Source organism: Micropterus salmoides, unplaced genomic scaffold, assembly GCF_014851395.1.
Source record: "Micropterus salmoides isolate LMB-PRFRI ecotype aquatic unplaced genomic scaffold, ASM1485139v1 Ms_hic_scaffold_13, whole genome shotgun sequence".
NCBI classification, from domain to species: Eukaryota; Metazoa; Chordata; class Actinopteri; order Centrarchiformes; family Centrarchidae; genus Micropterus; species Micropterus salmoides.
In genome coordinates this window covers 20,351,693-20,369,823 of record NW_024040374.1, presented here as the reverse complement: position 1 = coordinate 20,369,823, position 18,131 = coordinate 20,351,693, and the positions used below count along the sequence as shown (strand labels likewise).

The window sequence follows — 18,131 nt, the reverse complement described above, 5'->3', positions numbered from 1 at the left end:
TAACATCTAGGCTATAACACACACACTTACAGAGTCCCATTAACATTTAAACCAGTATAACACACACACTTACAGAGTCCCAGTAACATCTAAACCAGTATAACACACACACTTACAGAGTCCCAGTAACATCTAGGCTATAACACACACACTTACAGAGTCCCATTAACATTTAAACCAGTATAACACACACATTTACAGAGTCCCAGTAACATCTAAACCAGTATAACACACACACTTACAGAGTCCCATTAACATTTAAACCAGTATAACACACACACCTACAGAATCCCAGTAACATCTAAACCAGCATAACACACACACTTACAGAATCCCAGTAACATCTAAACCAGCATAACACACACACTTACAGAGTGCCAGTAACATCTAAACCAGTACTATAACATACACACTTAGTCCCATTAACATCTAAACCAGTATAACACACACACCTACAGAGTCCCATTAACATTTAAACCAGTATAACACACACACCTACAGAGTCCCATTAACATTTAAACCAGTATAACCACACACTTACAGAGTCCCATTAACATTTAAACCAGTATAACACACACACTTACAGAGTCCCATTAACATTTAAACCATATAACACAACACCTACAGAGTCCCATTAACATTTAAACCAGTATAACACACACTTACAGAGTCCCATAACATCTAGGCTATAACACACACACTTACAGAGTCCCATTAACATTTAAACCAGTATAACACACACACTTACAGAGTCCCATTAACATTTAAACCAGTATAACACACACACTTACAGAGTCCCAGTAACATCTAAACCAGTATAACCACACACTTACAGAGTCCCAGTAACATCTAAACCATATAACACACACACTTACAGAGTCCCAGTAACATCTAAACCAGTATAACACACACACCTACAGAGTCCCATTAACATTTATACCAGTATAACACACACACTTACAGAGTCCCATTAACATTTAAACCAGTATAACACACACACTTACAGAGTCCCAGTAACATCTAGGCTATAACACACACACTTACAGAGTCCCATTAACATTTAAACCAGTATAACACACACACACTTACAGTCCCAGTAACATCTAAACCAGTATACACACACTTACAGAGTCCCATTAACTTTATACCAGTATACACACACTTACAGAGTCCCATTAACATTTAAACCAGTATAACACACACACCTACAGAATCCCAGTAACATCTAAACCAGCATAACACACACACTTACAGAATCCCAGTAACATCTAAACCAGCATAACACACACACTTACAGAGTGCCCAGTAACATCTAAACCAGTACTATAACATACACACTTAGTCCCATTAACATCTAAACCAGTATAACACACACACTTACAGAGTGCCAGTAACATCTAACCCGTACTAACATACACACTTAGTCCCATTAACATCTAAACCAGTATAACACACACACTTACAGAGTGCCAGTAACATCTAAACCAGTACTATAACATACACACTTAGTCCCATTAACATCTAAACCAGTATAACACCACACTTACAGAGTGCCAGTAACATCTAAACCAGTACTATAACATACACACTTAGTCCCAGTAACATCTAAACCAGTATAACACACACACACACACAAAGCTGTTATCATTGGTGCTGGGTGGCAGATGGCAGGCATATGATACCGACATCAAAACAAAGAAAAGTCCTAGATAACTCGATTATTCCACGCAGAGTGCAATTTATACATGGTTATCTTAAGCTGCTTTCATACAGAGATTTCACAATAAACAGGGTAAGAATATCCGTCAATATTCGCTCATTCATACAAAACATAAGTTTGCAGTATAATCCCGCAACCATGTGTGCTTTCACACAACAATCCATCTTTCCAAGAGTGGCGTGACAGAAAAAGACCATTATGTGTAACACAACACACGCATGCCGGCTTTTCACACAAACATCATTCCGTCTCTGTTACTACAAAACGTTCCCGGCTCAGAGGCGGATCGAATCTGACCCCCCCCTTCTATACCTTTCAGCACAGCCAGCTGCCATATTTGCACAATACTCCTGAAAAATAGCAGTGTGAAAGTGGCTTTAGCCAGAAATGTGCTGTTTAGATGTATTCTTTATTGATTACTGGAATAGAAATTTCAGAAGGTGACTGGTGTTTAAGGTACAGTTTGTCAGAAGTGACGTCATTCTTCTGCATCATTCTCTACAGTATAACTATATAAGTATGGGCTGATGCCGATTATCTCAAATTGATATCGGCCCAATGAATCTGTCTATCACTACTACAGTGCAAAAATACTTCATAACAAGTAAAAGTCCTGCATTCAAAATCCTACGTAAGTAAGAGTACAGAAATATTATCAGCAACATGTTCTCAGATTACATGTTCTGCACAATAAATTGTCCATTTCAGTGATATATTTTGATATTAGTATAACATTGTTAATACTGATACATCATTATGCAAGTAGCATTTGACTGTTGTAGCTGGTTTATGTGCAGCTAGTTTTAATTACTTTATATATATCAAAACAATTAAATATAATCACTGTTGTGTTCAAATGTGCCATGTTAAAAGGTTATTTTATTAAGTAAAATGAAACACTCTTTAGTCACTGTCTTAGATATTGTAAGCAACAATAGTTAAATTAAAGCAGGAATTGTGAGTACTATAATATTCCTATAGATGGATGTGACTGGAATGGGACTTGCACAGTACTGCTGATTAATGCAATCAGTGTTTGTGTGTGCATTTGTGTGTGAATAAGTGTGTATTTTTAGTAAACTAGCTGTGTGGGAGTACATGCTGGTGCTGTATATTTCACTACATGATATCTGTCATATAAAACTGTAGGATCTAGCTCCTCCTGCTAAAAATAATGCATTTAAGAAAAAATACACAGTATTGGTTTGCTTTAACTGACTGGCATGTTAAAATCACAGCACAAGGAGAACATCAGTGATGCAGGGGCAAAACACACAGTTTTCCCCTCAGAAAATATATTCAGTTTACCAGGAGTCGCGTCAGCTGCAGGTCCTCTGTGGCCCTCTTGTGGAAAAATGGAAAACTATTTCACAGCATCATTTCCACATTTTCTATTAGAGTATGGACAATACACAAGCCAGCTCATATTTGAAACTACTTAGAGCAACTTTAACACTACACAATAGATAATCAGGAGTCTGGTCAAATATTGATCTTCTATATTCATGACACATGTAGGTGTGGTGGTTTTGCTTGCTGCAGTCTATCTTCCAGTATTTTGTTGCCCTACATGGTGGTGAAGTATCACATATATGTCACACACGAATTTTGTGGCATAAATCCTCACATTCATAACAGATTCAAGTGTTTTGTCATTACCAGAGGTGACCAGTAAGAGGAGCCATTTTTCTGCCAGAAGATGCAACAAAGATTGGGAGTCTTGCTCCTGGAGGATCATTGAGACACACATTAAGGAGGAGAGGAATGTTCTGTGCATTTGTCTTTCGCAACAGGAGATACAGAGACAGGTATGAAACTGCTGATCATTTTGAAATACACATGTAAGATAATATACAGTTTATCTTATATGTGAGTATTTATAACATAGTAGGTTGAACCTGGGGTCTCTATTAAACAAGTTGTCCTGCCACAAAGAAGTGTCTCAGTTGGTAGAATAGTGTCAGTATGCAAACATTCATCATTTTAACCTATAAGCATTTTGGAGACAGTCAACATTTTATTTCAAATTATGCAAAAGTTGGACCACAATAACACAAATAATATTACAAATCCAAAGACTTTTAGACAGTTTTTTTATTAAAGCAAGTGAGGTGTGGAGGCTACAAAGTGGACAATATTAATGGTTATGCAGAATAAATGTAGTGTTTGCTCATCCAAATTACACACAGTGAATCAAAATTGATTCTTGATGACAATATAATATACATTTGATTATTTATGCATTTATTTATACTTAGTATTTGTGGGGGGGGAAATGCTGTAAATTAAAAATGCTTTCAAAAATAAACATGTTAATAAACTGTATTTATCAATTGACAGTCAATTATTTTAGGTACACTTGCACAAAGTCAGGGATTTTGTAGGCATATCGTCAGGTGTATGATTAAACTGTTTCACCAAACAGGTGCTAATGATCATAAATTCTATATGTAGGTTGAAACTCCATCATTAGCTGAAACAGAAACAGCTGTTTAGGAGGAATAAAACTGGGTGAGGAACAGCCAAACTCAGCTAACAAGGTGAGGTTGCTGAAGACTGTTTCCTGTCAAAAGTCATACAGCATGGCAAGACTGAGCACAGCAACAAGACACATGGTTATACTGCATCAGCAAGGTCTCTCATAGGCAGACACTTCAAGGCAGACAGGAGTCTCCAGATGTGCTGTCCAAGCTCTTTTGACAAAGAAATGGGCAAAGCTGAGTGGAGATGCAGCAGTCGGTCAAAGAAACTTACTGCAGCAGATGAAAGACACATCATGCTTACTCCCCTTTGCAATCGGAGGACGTCCAGTAGTGCCAACAGCCTAGAGAATACATTAGGACACTGGCGCACCCATCTACTGCATGGAGAAGTTTGGTCAGTGGCCTTCATGGAAGACTTGCAGCGAAAAAGCCATTCTTCTGACATGGAAACAAGGCCACGTAGCTCAACTATGCACAAAAACACAGGAACTGGGGTGCAGAAAAATGGCAGCTGCTGCTCTGGACTGATGAGTCAGATTTTGAAATATTTGGCTGTAGCAGAAGGCAGGTTGTTTGCCGAAGGGCTGGAGAGTGGTAAAAGGGTACCACTGCAGGCAACAGTGAAGCGTGGTGGAGCTACTTTTTCAAGTTTGGGGCTGCATTTCTGCAAATGGAGTTGGAGATTTGGTCAGAATTAACATTCTCCTCAGTGCTGAGAAGTACAGGCAGATACTTATCCATCATGCAATACCATCAGAGAGACATCTGATTGGCTCCAAATTTATTCTGTAGCATGACAACGACCCCAAACATAGAGTGAAAATCATTGAGAACTATCTTCAGCCCAAAGAAGAAGAAAGAGTCCTGGAAGTGATGGTATGAGCCCTGATCTCAACATTGAGTCGTCTGGGATTGCATGAAGAAAGAGAAGCAACTGAGGCTGCCTAAATCCACAGAATGACTGTGGGGAGTTCTCCAAGATGTTTGGACCAGCCTACCTGCTGAGTTCCTTCAAAAACCATGTGCAAGGGCACCGAGAAGAATTTATGCCCTGTTTTGAAGGCATCAACTATTGATTTAATTTAGATTTTTTCATTCACTCACTTGGCATTTTGTTAATTGATAAATATACAAAATTTTTTCCACATCTGCCTAAAACATTTACACAGTACTGTATGTGCATGTGCATACATGTACAGGGTCGACCTAACTGCTGAAAAGGGGAGGTATTACAGGAATTTATACCTTTATCGAGCCATGACCATTTGCATTCTCTGATATAGAAATACACAAAGTTGAGGTTTATCTTGGAAAAAGACTGGAGCCACAAGAGAAGAAAGAAGAAGAAGAAGAAGAAGAAGAAGAAGAAGAAGAAGAAGAAGAAAGCAAATGTCTTAATGCTACTCTGTTTCAAGGTTACAAATATCTTGTAAAATGCTTGTAAAATTTATTTTTCCCAAGCATACCGTATATTGAAACTGCAAACAAATACAAATATACAGGCATATAAAAACAGATGATGTAAAAGAGCTTGATTTAATTCTCTCCAAGCTTTGCAAGGTGGAAGCGAGAAGGACAGAACCCAGACCAAAGGCACCTACTGGGTGTGTTTGTTGCTCATTTATACTCACCAGCATCTCTGCATTACTTTCTCTCCCTCTTGTTTAACACCTGAATGCCAAATCACACACCTGTGGATGTTAGAGACAACAAATTGAGAGATAACATGGGTCACAGATAACATTTGTGTGTGTGTGTGTGTGTGTAGCAGCAAGTGAATCAATGTGTACAGTATATGTGCCTATTTGTTTTTGTAGCCACAAATGTTTTAGTTTTAAGACATTTTACAGGATTCATGCTGGCAAAATAGACACCGTGACCCCATTGTTCAAATGCTTCTTTTACAAAATTTCAACAAATTCTTTACACATAAGCTAAATATTATTCTTGTATTTTATAAAGTAAAATACTGGTGGGCGAAGTACAAAATACACACAATGTGAAAAGGTGATTGCAGTTTGCTTATACAACGAATTAGCAAACATATCCAGGAGCAAAAAAAGGAGAAAACACACTGCCAATTAATGATATAATGTATTAATGAAATAAAAGCAGGTTGATGTAAAAAAATATGTGCCATACATGTGATATATAGCATTTTGTTTTCAGACCATTTTATCAAAGTTGAGAATTTACATTTATTTATTTAGCTGACGCTTTTATCCAAAGCGACTTACAATTGCTATACATGTCAGAGGTCGCACGCCTCTTTAGCAACTAGGGGTTAAGTGTCTTGCTCAGGGACACATTGGTGGATGTCTTACAGTGGGAATCGAATCCAGGTCTCCCACACCAAAGGCAAGCATCTTATCTATGCACCATCACCACCAAGTTAACAAATCATCAGAGCAGCTCTCTCTCTCTCACACACTAGACAGTGGAGATGAACTAAGATGTACAGCCAGGTAGATGAGACAGAGGGACACCTGTTCAAAGACTCACTACCTGTCAAACTGCCAGAATTGAGATGGATATGCCTCCAATACTCACAATAAACACAGTAATCAAGGCAGACATTTCACCAGCACTAAATGCCTAATATGCAACGCAAGTCTTAAAATAACAATTAGCTTAGAAATAGAGGAGGGGTGATTATAAATTCCATTCAGGAAAGCGTCTTGCCTGTAAGCTGGGAGGTAGCAGGGAGATGTCGGGGAGTCATGCCGTTCTGAGATGGGGGGGGCTGCAGTTTTTGCAATCAGCGTTAAATAGAGCAGTTTTGTGCCTGTGTGATTGTCAAGTGGGCCATTACTCGTTGATAAGAGCACTTTTTCCTTATGTCGCTCTGATTGGGCTGAGCATGCTGCTCCCTCTCACATGCTGTCCCAATGCAATCAGGCCCCTCTTTCACTGCACTGCCATTTTCACTGCTGTGATTTCCACCCAAACCCCCCACCCCCACCCCGTCCCTCCTCGAGCACCCCACCTCCCCCCTTCAGATTCGATGAGTACCCATTTACAGCAAGGAGAAAAGGTCATGCCAAACTCGTTGTGTCAATTGTAAACCACCCCAATTCAGACTGATTTCAATGAAATAAATGAGTAGTTGCAGCCCCAAAGAAAGCAAAGGTCCATGTGGAAGTAGCAAATTAGAAGATTTTCTTAGAGGCTCACCGGGGCCAAATGCTCATCGCTCTTCTTGAGGAGAGTCTCCTACATTCCTTGTTCTTTCTATATTTGGGTATCCTCTGTATCTTCTTTGATGAAACTTTTACAAAGTAAAAACATTTTTATCACTTTGGATATTGAAACATGCTGAACAGTGCCAGTTTTGCATTATTTAAGGGTGAAAATTTTCTGATGCAATGAACCAAAAATGTGTCAATATTTTCAATAATCATCCTCTTGTTTGGAAATATAGCATTATGTCTTTGAGAGGCTTTGCAGGTTATCGAGTGATTCTGTTTGTCAAAGAGGCTCTACTTCTTTATTTTATTACGTATTCATTGTTTAAGCACTTGTGAACTATGTTTTTTTGACATTACCTTTACTTTTGAATATATCTTTTTTTCCTTTTAAAAAACCCAAATGTAAAAAACTAGTGAAGTGGTAACTCTTCCCTTTGCCAAACACACACTTGCACATTTGATGATGGTAACAAAATACAGACATGACCATTTTATGCCAAATAAGGAATTGTTACACATTTTTATATGGGCTATGCATAACTAAATACATATGGCATTTGTGTGCCAAAAAGTTATTTACAGACAAATAAATGTTCAGTATTGCACTACATAGTGATGTTACTTATGTTTGGGGTCAATTAGAGGTCTGATGGGTCACATTCTGTAGTGGACTTGTGAAACATGACAGTTCTCACAAAAGTAGTACAATACAATGAACGATTAAGCTGATAAACAAAATGTTGAGTATGTTTCTGAGCTGTTAAATGGCATCCAGGATCTACAAGACCCCAAACTGAACATTAGCTTAAGAAAAGTTCTTGTTACAATATTATTATATTCATTATCTCTCTATGAAGACTTCCACACTGAATAAAAGGTGAGTGTAAATTCTAATAATGAAAATACTTTTGTTAAATGTATGTACAAGTGCTTAGTTGTATAATTCTCCAGTAGCCAATGTAGCCATAGTTGTGCATGCCATTGTGATCACTGACCTACTTTCTACCTCTCATAGGTGACCTGATGGAGTATTTATAGACCCTACTGTATACACCGCAGCAGCAGGATCACACACAGCTGGACGTACCTTAAAGCAGCAGAGCAGTACAACAAGTTTGTAAGTATGCTGACAGATGAGACATGTTTTTTTCCTGGTCCACATCACGCAAAACATTTATGAAGTCAGCCGTGCAATGTGGCAAATGAAAACATGGAACTGTCACACACTCAGATTTACATCTTTCCCAACGTCTGCAGTCATAGCAGGTATTCTGCAGATGGTGCGTTGGAGTGATAAAGACCGTCATGTCTGAGAAAGGATTTGTCTTTTCATGATAAAATGGTATTATTTGTTTTGATATACTTCACAGTAACACCGGCTTGGTGGCATTTCATCTCTCCTCTCACCTTTGACCTCTCCATCTGAACTCATCGCCGGGGCCAAAATAAAGCAGCTGCTCAGGACTCTATCGTACTTTGAAGTGTAACTGCGCTCAAAGAGTGCTGCAGTATCAAGGATTCGCAGAAGAGTGGATGTCTCACAGGCTGCTCCAGTGAACTGTCTGCTCTGCAGCATGCAACGCTTGAGATGTGTTATCTGATAAAGAGCATTCATCTCCACCAGGTGGAACAGGACACATCTCGATGGAGGCACGCTAACTCCTTTATCCCTCTGCGATGGTGCGATACGGACGCAGACGCATGCTGGTGCAGGTCGGACTGTTATCCCATCAGAACAGAATATAGCCTTTTGCTGTGTGTGTGTGTGGCGGTTGGGATGGAAGGTTGTGTGTGGCGGTGATGATGGGTGGGATTGCGTGAGCGACTGGGTTGAATGAGTGAGTGAAAAAAACAGATAAAAAGAAACAAGTAAGCAACTGTGTGTTGACTGTATGTCTTTCAAACAACCCAAAGTCCTGTCACTCCTGTCCTTCTAATCCTTTTTAAGTCTCTACATTAAAAGAACGCATCATGGAGTCTCTCACTACACTTGACGTGATTTGCATACAGACTTGGAGCAGGTGGGCTTCTCTTTTGAGCAAAGCAACTTGTTGGCAAAGTAATTAAGTAAATTTACCCAAGTACACTTAATCTTTGTATTTAATGCCTCATTGTTTGGGTTCCCACAGACCACACTGCTGAATGTGTATAAATAATAATACGGAAAATTGCAAATACCACCAATATTTTCCCCTTCGTTTTTTTGACAAAACAATGTTTGACTTGTTAAACAGAGCCTACAGTGCGTTCTCCAGGACCTCAAAACAGAACATTAGGGTGACCAACATTTATTTTAGCCTATGTTTAACAACCTAACACTCGGTGGGTCCTTCTGTATAATTAAGACTTTAAATTCTGAGACTTTTAAAGTACATTTTGCTGAGAATGTCTCTGTACTTTTACTTGATTAAAAGTTTAACGCAGGAGTTTTACTTGAATATTTTTGGTATTTCCACTTTTACTCAAGTAAAAGATGTGAATTGGCATTCCACCACTGCGGAGGAGAGAAGAGGTACCTGCGAGTGCAAGCTGTAATGTTTCCTTAACCTCTGTTAAAAGGACACAAGTTTGGATCAGTCAACCTCTGACTGTGTGCAGCTTTGACCTTCTCTTACTGTGACAGGGAAAATGTTCTAGAGAAACCTAGCTGAGAGAAAATAACATTTACACTCAGTTGTCAGGTCCACCTTGCTAATACAACAACAAAAAAGAACATTATAACAATGTACCTAATAAACTGAGTGTATATACTGCTTACGGATCCTCATGATAAACCAACAGTGAACATGAATACTGGCCATATTAAGATTCATAGTCTTAAACAACGTTGGATCACCAACTGGTCCCCAGAACCAGAGGAGCTCCAAAAGCCCCAATTTCACTCCATGCCAACTGGTTTTAACAATTTGACTCACTGTAAATTTGTTAATTTTATTTCTTCAAACCAAACCACTGTCCTACTAGGTTAATCTGGCCATAGTCTCAAACTGTAAATAAATTATATAACATTTTAGTAGCCTAAATGTTAGGTACTTTAGGTTCAGTGAGAGCAAACTGTCATACTCAAGTTCTGACAGCCTTCAATAAGCAGATCAGGTGTTGCTCAGATACATCAGGTTTATGAGGGAATTACCAGTGAAGGAAGAAGTATATGGGTCTTCTATTTATGGAATACCCCATTATAAAAATACTTAATTACAAGTAAAAGTACTGCATTCAAAATGTAAGCACAGAAGTATTAGCAGAAAATGCACTTAAAGTGTCAAAAGTAAGGCCTCCTTGTTATGCAGGATTGCCCCATTTTATATTCATATATTTTATATTACTGGATCATTGTGGATGAATTTTTATTTTGTATACTGTTGTGTAGGTTAAAAATGCATCACAACTTATTATAATCGCATGTTTTGTATATGTAGGATCTTAGTGTGAAAACGTAGCCTACAACATTGCCCTCAGAAGTGTAGTTGAATAGAAGCATAGCAGATAATTAGAATACTCAAGTACAACTATCTCAAAATGATACTTTTAGAATATAGTAGCCTACTTCAGTTAATAGCCTACTGGTTATTAGCCTACCTACTAAAGTGCATAATGTTGGCTGTCTGTCACTATCATTTTAGAGTTATGGTAAACTGAAATGTCAATTATAAGAATAAAACTGTGACAGAATGTATTTGGTTTTTCTCCATGCTGCATAAAACCACACGCAGAGCTTATTTCCAAAAAGGGAGGCGCGGCCAAAGAGGACAGGGAAAATATGAATTATGATCCGCCCTCCAGGAACAGCTCAGGGCCGACTGACTGACACACGCAGGAATCCTGGAGGAAAAAGAAAGAATAACAGCACTTTCACTTTACTTCACACTCCTGGACACAGACATGCGCTGGAAAAGTGAAGTCAAAGCAGAGTGTTGCGCCGTTAGCGAGGACGAAAACGGATCTCTGTTGTCCAACGATGAGGTGAGTAATGACATTTAAAGACAGGCGCACATTTTTTTTCTACCACCGTGCAGGCTTGAGGTTGGTCGGTGTGTGTGTTAAATATTAGTCGAGATTGCTTTGCCAATTAAATCAGAGTGGGCTTCAGCCTGGCATTAAAGTCGGCCGTCCACACGCTGACAGCTCAGTATTTTCACAATTTGAAGAAATGTCGAAGAAAATTACCCCTCGGTGAATTCTGCAATTAAAACTCAAGTAGTTAATGAGACCTCTTCACCTTTTGGTTGCTCCGGTTAGTCGTTTGGGGCGAACTTAGCCTTTTAATTGCTGTTATTAAAAAAATCAATCCCCCTTTCCCAGAGACCTCGCGCTGTTTTTTTGGGGGGGTTTGTCTTGTTTTTTTTTGTTTTTTTTTTTTGATTGGCACGTGAAATTGGCTTGTTGGGGTTTAACCACGACACGCGCGCACGCAGCGAGCAGTTGCCCGAATCCCAAATGTAGATCTCGAGAACATAATGCACATAGGATAAGTGTTAGTTCAAGTGTTGTCTGTTTTTGCAAGTAATGACTATCCTTCTCTTTTAAATGTCATTTTGGTAATCGCCGGCGTTGTCATGGTGAAAGGTGAAGGGCATGATATTTATGGGAAGGGGCAGGGGGCATTTAAGGCAGCTGCTGCAGTCTGACAGACCGACATCCTCTTTCCGCCGTGTAGCTTCTCGTCATGTGTGAAGATTGCAAAGGAGACGAAGGGCTGCCGGGCAGATGCACTGAGGACAGGAGAGACATGATGGTAGGAATGAACTGTTGCAGTTTAAACTAGATTTGATTCTCAAAAACAGGTCGGGAAATAACCAGAGGCCTTCTTCTTTGGGCGGTGATAAAGTTTTAAACTTTTGTGACTGTGTGGACAACAAAATGAGAACATTTTGAGGCAAATGTCACGAATAATTCTGCTCGGTTTGTTTGAAATCAGCATCTAAAAAGACATCAAATCTAGAGGCAGCCACTAAAATCAAATTTATTTTAGCCAATTAGGAAATGAGTGGGACTTTTATTTTGAAAAAATATGTTAGTAATTATAGTTATTTTTGCACTTTATCACTAGGCTGGTGACAGCAGCAATGTGTGAACTGGGTTCAAACATATCGTGTAGCCTAGTCTGTGCTGTAGGTATGGGCTGGGTGCGTTCCTGTGCGTAATTTTCTAACCGCAGGTCTGATCCCTTCAGGGCGCGCCGGCGGAAGTTTTGGATGAAGACGCGCCGTCGCTGCAGACTATGGCATCTGCGCCTCTGCTAGGCAGAGCGGTGTGCGCGAGCTGCAACGAGGACATTGTGGATAAATATTTATTAAAGGTAAAAAAACAAACACTGCCGGATCTTTTTTTTTGTGTGTGTGCAAGTATTTTTATTTCTGGTTTGCGAGGATCATTTAATTTGGATTACGGTTTTTATTTTTATTTTTCTCGATTGCGTTTGGATTTGTGTGCCTTTAGGGCTCGCGCTGGTATTCATGCGTGTATATACAGCGGGCCTGTAACCGTCCAACTGATTGACTTTAGCTAATTTATCCTCTCTGATTTAGGTTAACGACTTGTGCTGGCATGTGCGCTGTCTCTCCTGCAGCGTGTGTCAGACTTCGCTTGGCAGCCACACGAGCTGTTACATCAAAGAAAAAGAGGTTTTCTGTAAACTGGATTACTTTCGGTACGTGCATCGATTTTTGTTATTGTGTTATTTACCTTTAGACCAGACAATCGCAGCTACCGAAACGAAATTGTTGAAGGAATATTAAGCTGCCAAGATAATTAGGCCTACATATTATAGCCTATTGCAAATTGCTGAATAATAATAACACTAATAATAGTTGTTGGGCCTGACTTTTCTTTCTGCTTTGGCTGGACAAATATTCGAATGTAGTTATTTGCATTGAGTTAATGATACCAGTAAATAATAATAGTAATAACCAATCATTCCAAACTAAAGCGGTTTTTTCTTTAACAAAAAATGACTTGTCGCTCTTTAACTCTCATCATCACATGTAAAAGACAGATACAGTGTAGATGGAGAAGATTGTAGTGATATTGGATCATTGGGTAAACAACTGTGACTTCTATCACAAGGGATAAACTAAAGACTACAGCTGGAAGTCACTTCAATAATACTAATTTATACTTTAATTCAGGGCCTATTTTGTCCCAAGGGCAGCTGTTGCCTGTCATAGTTTTCCTGCATTGGTCCAGGTTAAATTCTATTCTTTTATTTTGGGCCTTACAAAAAAACGCCCAAATTTAACACATTGAGTTAAAACATTGGTATCACCCTTTCTGCAAATAAGACAAAAATGCCACGAGGCAACCATGCCGGAGTCTAATCTGCTCACCACGACCTTCACCTGCAGAAGATACGGCACTTGGTGCGCGTGCTGCGGCCGGAACATCCACTCCACAGACTGGGTCCGCCGGGCGAAAGGCAACGTGTACCACCTGGCCTGCTTCGCCTGCTTCTCCTGCAAGAGGCAGCTGTCCACCGGGGAGGAGTTCGCTTTGGTAGAGGAGAAGGTGCTCTGCAGGGTCCACTACGACTGCATGCTGGACAACCTCAAGCGGGCCGTGGAGAAAGGTGAGGGACTCGGTCCAAATATCGGAGAGTCTGGAACAGTCACTTCAGTTACTTCCAAGACTTTCCTACAGATTTGTTTCATTTTGAAATAAAAAGACACAAAATAAAGAAAATAAATACATGAAATTAAATATTTAGCCGTCACACATATTTAACAACATTCCGCTCATTTATCTTCTGAACGAGAAGTGCAATGTTGCTTGCCCCCTATTTTTATTGAAGACAGATCATTAGTGATATACATGTTTTCCAATATGTATATCCGGTCCTGAGAATAGTTGAAATGATCGACATTGAAGTGAACTTCAATTATTTCTAATGAATTGTTATTATTGCTTGCTGCTCCTTTTATTTAATGGGATTTAAATGCTGTATTTCAAAGTAAAAGGAATACTTAATTCTGTGCTAAATATTTCAGGATGTTTTAATATGAGAATACGCCTTTGTTGCAGGAAACAGCGTTAACATGGAGGGGGCTCTGCCCACTGAACAGGAGATTAACCAGCCAAAACCCTCCAAGAGAGCGCGGACCAGCTTCACTGCCGACCAGCTGCAGGTTAACCTCCACCATCACGTATAACAGACAGAGAGATACATCGATAGGCCTACATATAAAAGATAACCACTGTCTACCGAGAAGACAATAAATGCTTTCATTTTTTGGCCTCATTCTTAATGTAATTATATTTACAGATTTGTGTAATAAAGAGGAGTTCAATAGGGCAGATTACAACTTTGAGCAACTAAACACTTATTTGTTCAGGCAGAAAAACAGGGATGCTGCTTTTACATTATGCTTTTGTACAATTTTTCCTCCCTTAAAAATACTATTACTACTAATTATTATTATTATTATTATTATTAATATTATTATTATGTGCATTGTTCAGGGTAATATAATTTCAATGTTGTGAACAATGAATAGTGAATAATATATGAACATCATTAGGGTCATGTAGAGCAAGACAGGTGTCCAAAATGACCCAAAATGTTCATTTTGTTATAAGTATTGCTTATAATCACAGTTCTATATCACTATCTATATCCTATTAATGTGTCCCTACTTGACAGCCTTTATTCCAAACACATTATTTGTAAACAGCAGTGTTTTTACATAAACCTAATGGATTTCCTCACACCACAAAGTAAACCTGTAACTGATTTTCTTTTACCTGTGAATATGCAGGTAATGCAGGCCCAGTTTGCTCAGGACAACAATCCGGATGCCCAAACACTGCAGAAACTGGCGGAGCAGACGGGCCTCAGTCGAAGAGTCATACAGGTCAGTGGAGGACATGTGCATGGAGGGGAAATGGATGAAGGAATCTGCAGTATGATCGTAATAATTAGAAAGAAGCAAGAGTTCAGACATAACTAATGAGGTATATTTGCATAATACGCATCTGCAGGTAACACACGTATGAAACCAAAGGACAGACATCAATTCTGCCGTTAAATGATTTCCATATGCTTTCAAATCACACGTGTTTGTGTAAAATTTCAGACAGAATGCATGCTGAGTAGCAGAAGAAAGAAAAGAAACGCTACAAGCCTATAGCAATGATGTATTATTGTGAATCTTAATAGCTGGTCAAGGTAAAGCAAGTTTTAAATACTTTATATTCTGGTTTAATCCATAACAGTGCACTATATTTTATAAGTGGATTGTACTGTATGTAAATTATCCAGTAACTGTAGCTGACAAATAACTATAATCGAGTACAAAGTACAATATTTTCCTCTGAAATGTAGCGGAGTAGAAGTACAAGGTAGCACAAAATGAAAATACTAAGTACAAATACCTAAAAATGATACTTAAGTGCAGAAATTGAGTAAATGTACTCAGTTACCTTCCACCAGAAGGTGCATATGATATGTGAGAAACAGAACAACTTGTACATCATTTAAAGAGAAATCTTTTCACATACAAACTTTTTCTTTGAAACCAACAAACTATATCAGTCTTCTATCAAAATGCAGTAGCATTTACAGGCGTGTTCAAGGATATAATTCAACCAAGAAAACAACAAAAGTAAAACAAAGTGTGTGTTCAAAGTAACACAATAGGGTGAATCTAATTTACAGTTTCAAAATAACTACTGACAAACTATGCAAAGTTATTTGTTTTCCAGAGCTGTGGTTGCAGTCACCCAGCTTAAAATTTATGGTTGTGACACTTTAACCAGAGTTTCCACTGCTAAGGAGTGGTTCTTCCGACAGATCATACAGCAGACTGTGATAGTGACACTTTTGGCAAAACACACCTCTGGGCAGATTTTTCTCTTGCTTGTTCAGCCTAGATAGAGTCTCTGGTAAGGATGAATGCCAAATTCAAGTTCAAGTGTATCTTTATAATTAGGAAAAGACAAGACTACGACTGTGGTTTTACTCACCGGGGGCAAAAAAGACTCCTGGACTGTCACTCCATGAGATCTTTTGGCAGTTTACAAGCTACCCGCGGTATCCATTTCTGTGTGCGTATACTGTCGAATGCAGCTCTACAAAAGGTTTTTGTCCTGTTAACTCAGGTCTGGTTCCAGAACTGCAGAGCACGCCACAAGAAACACGTGAGCCCCAACCACACCTCCAGCACCCCCATGACCTCGCTGCAGACCAGCCGCCTGTCCCAGCCCACCCCGACCCCTGAGGAGCTGCAGTACACAGCTTATGGAGGCCCGGAGGGATCAATGCTGTCAGCACTACACTCCTTCATAGACAGTGAGCACCGGCCCTTTTATAATGTTTTGTGTTGAGATTGTTTAGAAAGTTTAATGTGCATCACTGCTCACTATAAAAAACTAATTGTCATATTCCTATTTTAACATTTGAAATATCTTTTTTTTACTGTACATGTAAATTGCCCCAAACCCACATATGCCTAAGTGTGAATCTATCACGGGTAAAATGGGGTTTCTGAAAACAAAATTTACATGTGAACTGATTTATTTAAATTAATATCTATAAGAAAAATACAATTATTAGCATCACAGTATTTAGTGGTTCTGGTTTATTTAAACAGAACTTTAAGTATTAAGTAGTAAGAGGTACTAACAAAAGGTTGCCCATCACCTCCTTTTTTTTGGAAAACATGTATATGCTGATTTATGTTATATTTAAGTAACGTTTAAAAAATCTGTTCCAGAGAGAATAGAGATCATAGACAATTAAAAAAAAAAAAAGTCTAGAAACAAAAGAAAAAAAACAATTAAACAAAGATAACCTTTTCTCTTTGATTAATACTTTAAAAGATGCAGCTTCAATAAAAGTTCAGACTTGCCCATACACTTAAAAGGATAAATATTTAAAATAATATGGTTATCCACATACTTTTTTCATTAGTGACTAGAAACCAGCTCTTCAAACAAACCATTGTTGCTGCTTCTAGAAGTAGACCATTGGTCACTTTCTGTATTTTTATGAAAAGTGCCACCAGTCACCAGATCAGAAGGGGAAATACAAAAGCTTTCACACATGGTCACGATAACTGCTCTGTGTCCGGTACATTTTTATTGTTGTGAAAATATAGATGGTTTTAATAAAGCAACATTCAAATAATCAGGATTTTTATATTGCTGTGAATAATCTATAACAATATTTGTCAAACTGAGAAAAAGGAAGCTTAAAGATGATATTTTTAATACCATTGATGGAAACTGTAATGACTCCAGTGCTCTGTGTGTGTGTCCGCAGTACACTCCCCTCCATCCATGTTTCAACCGCTGCTGCCCACCCACGCTATGACCTCCTTGCCTGTGTCTCACGCCTGAGCTACACACACACACACACACACACACACCCTCAGACTTTGAGAACCATAAAACCTTTCCTTTTCTTGAACTGCCAGTAAACCATTACATGTTGATATTCTTTGAAAACACACAATTCACTGTTGAGCAGCTCACGTATGACTGAAAGTCCTAAATGTACAGTTTAATGTACCTCATACGATTGTGACAGATTTATATTTGTTTGTGTAGTTGGTGACACAGTCTGACCGTGCCCACAGTGTCAGCTCATTATGAAGGTGAACTTGAAATTGTTTGTATAGCAGTGTTTGAATATTGCATTTTAATTTATTTATTGTATGTGAAGTCTGTTTTGAAAATAAATGTCTACTTTCACAAACCCGGGTGATGAACAAAATGAAAAGAGATCCCACATCAGGACAGATCCAG

General features: G+C 38.7%; 1 protein-coding gene across 3 annotated transcripts; it reads left to right on the top strand.

Annotated features, from left to right (window-relative positions):
- Nucleotides 1-10,663: 10,663 nt before the first annotated feature.
- LOC119900829 (LIM/homeobox protein Lhx8-like) lies at nucleotides 10,664-18,081 on the top strand. 3 transcript variants are annotated; one of them, XM_038716093.1, is made up of 9 exons: nucleotides 10,664-11,354; nucleotides 12,049-12,126; nucleotides 12,565-12,690; nucleotides 12,920-13,041; nucleotides 13,673-13,956; nucleotides 14,409-14,512; nucleotides 15,143-15,238; nucleotides 16,485-16,674; nucleotides 17,647-18,081. In XM_038716093.1, the coding sequence occupies exons 1-9, from the start codon at nucleotides 11,274-11,276 to the stop codon at nucleotides 17,721-17,723; spliced, it is 1,158 nt and encodes a 385-aa protein (XP_038572021.1). In that variant the 5' UTR covers nucleotides 10,664-11,273; the 3' UTR covers nucleotides 17,724-18,081. The 3 variants fall into 3 exon arrangements, with proteins under 3 accessions (XP_038572021.1, XP_038572023.1, XP_038572022.1); XM_038716094.1 differs by having other exon boundaries at nucleotides 10,680-11,354; nucleotides 13,736-13,956; XM_038716095.1 differs by lacking the exon at nucleotides 12,049-12,126 and having other exon boundaries at nucleotides 10,675-11,354.
- The last annotated feature ends 50 nt before the right edge of the window (nucleotides 18,082-18,131 follow it).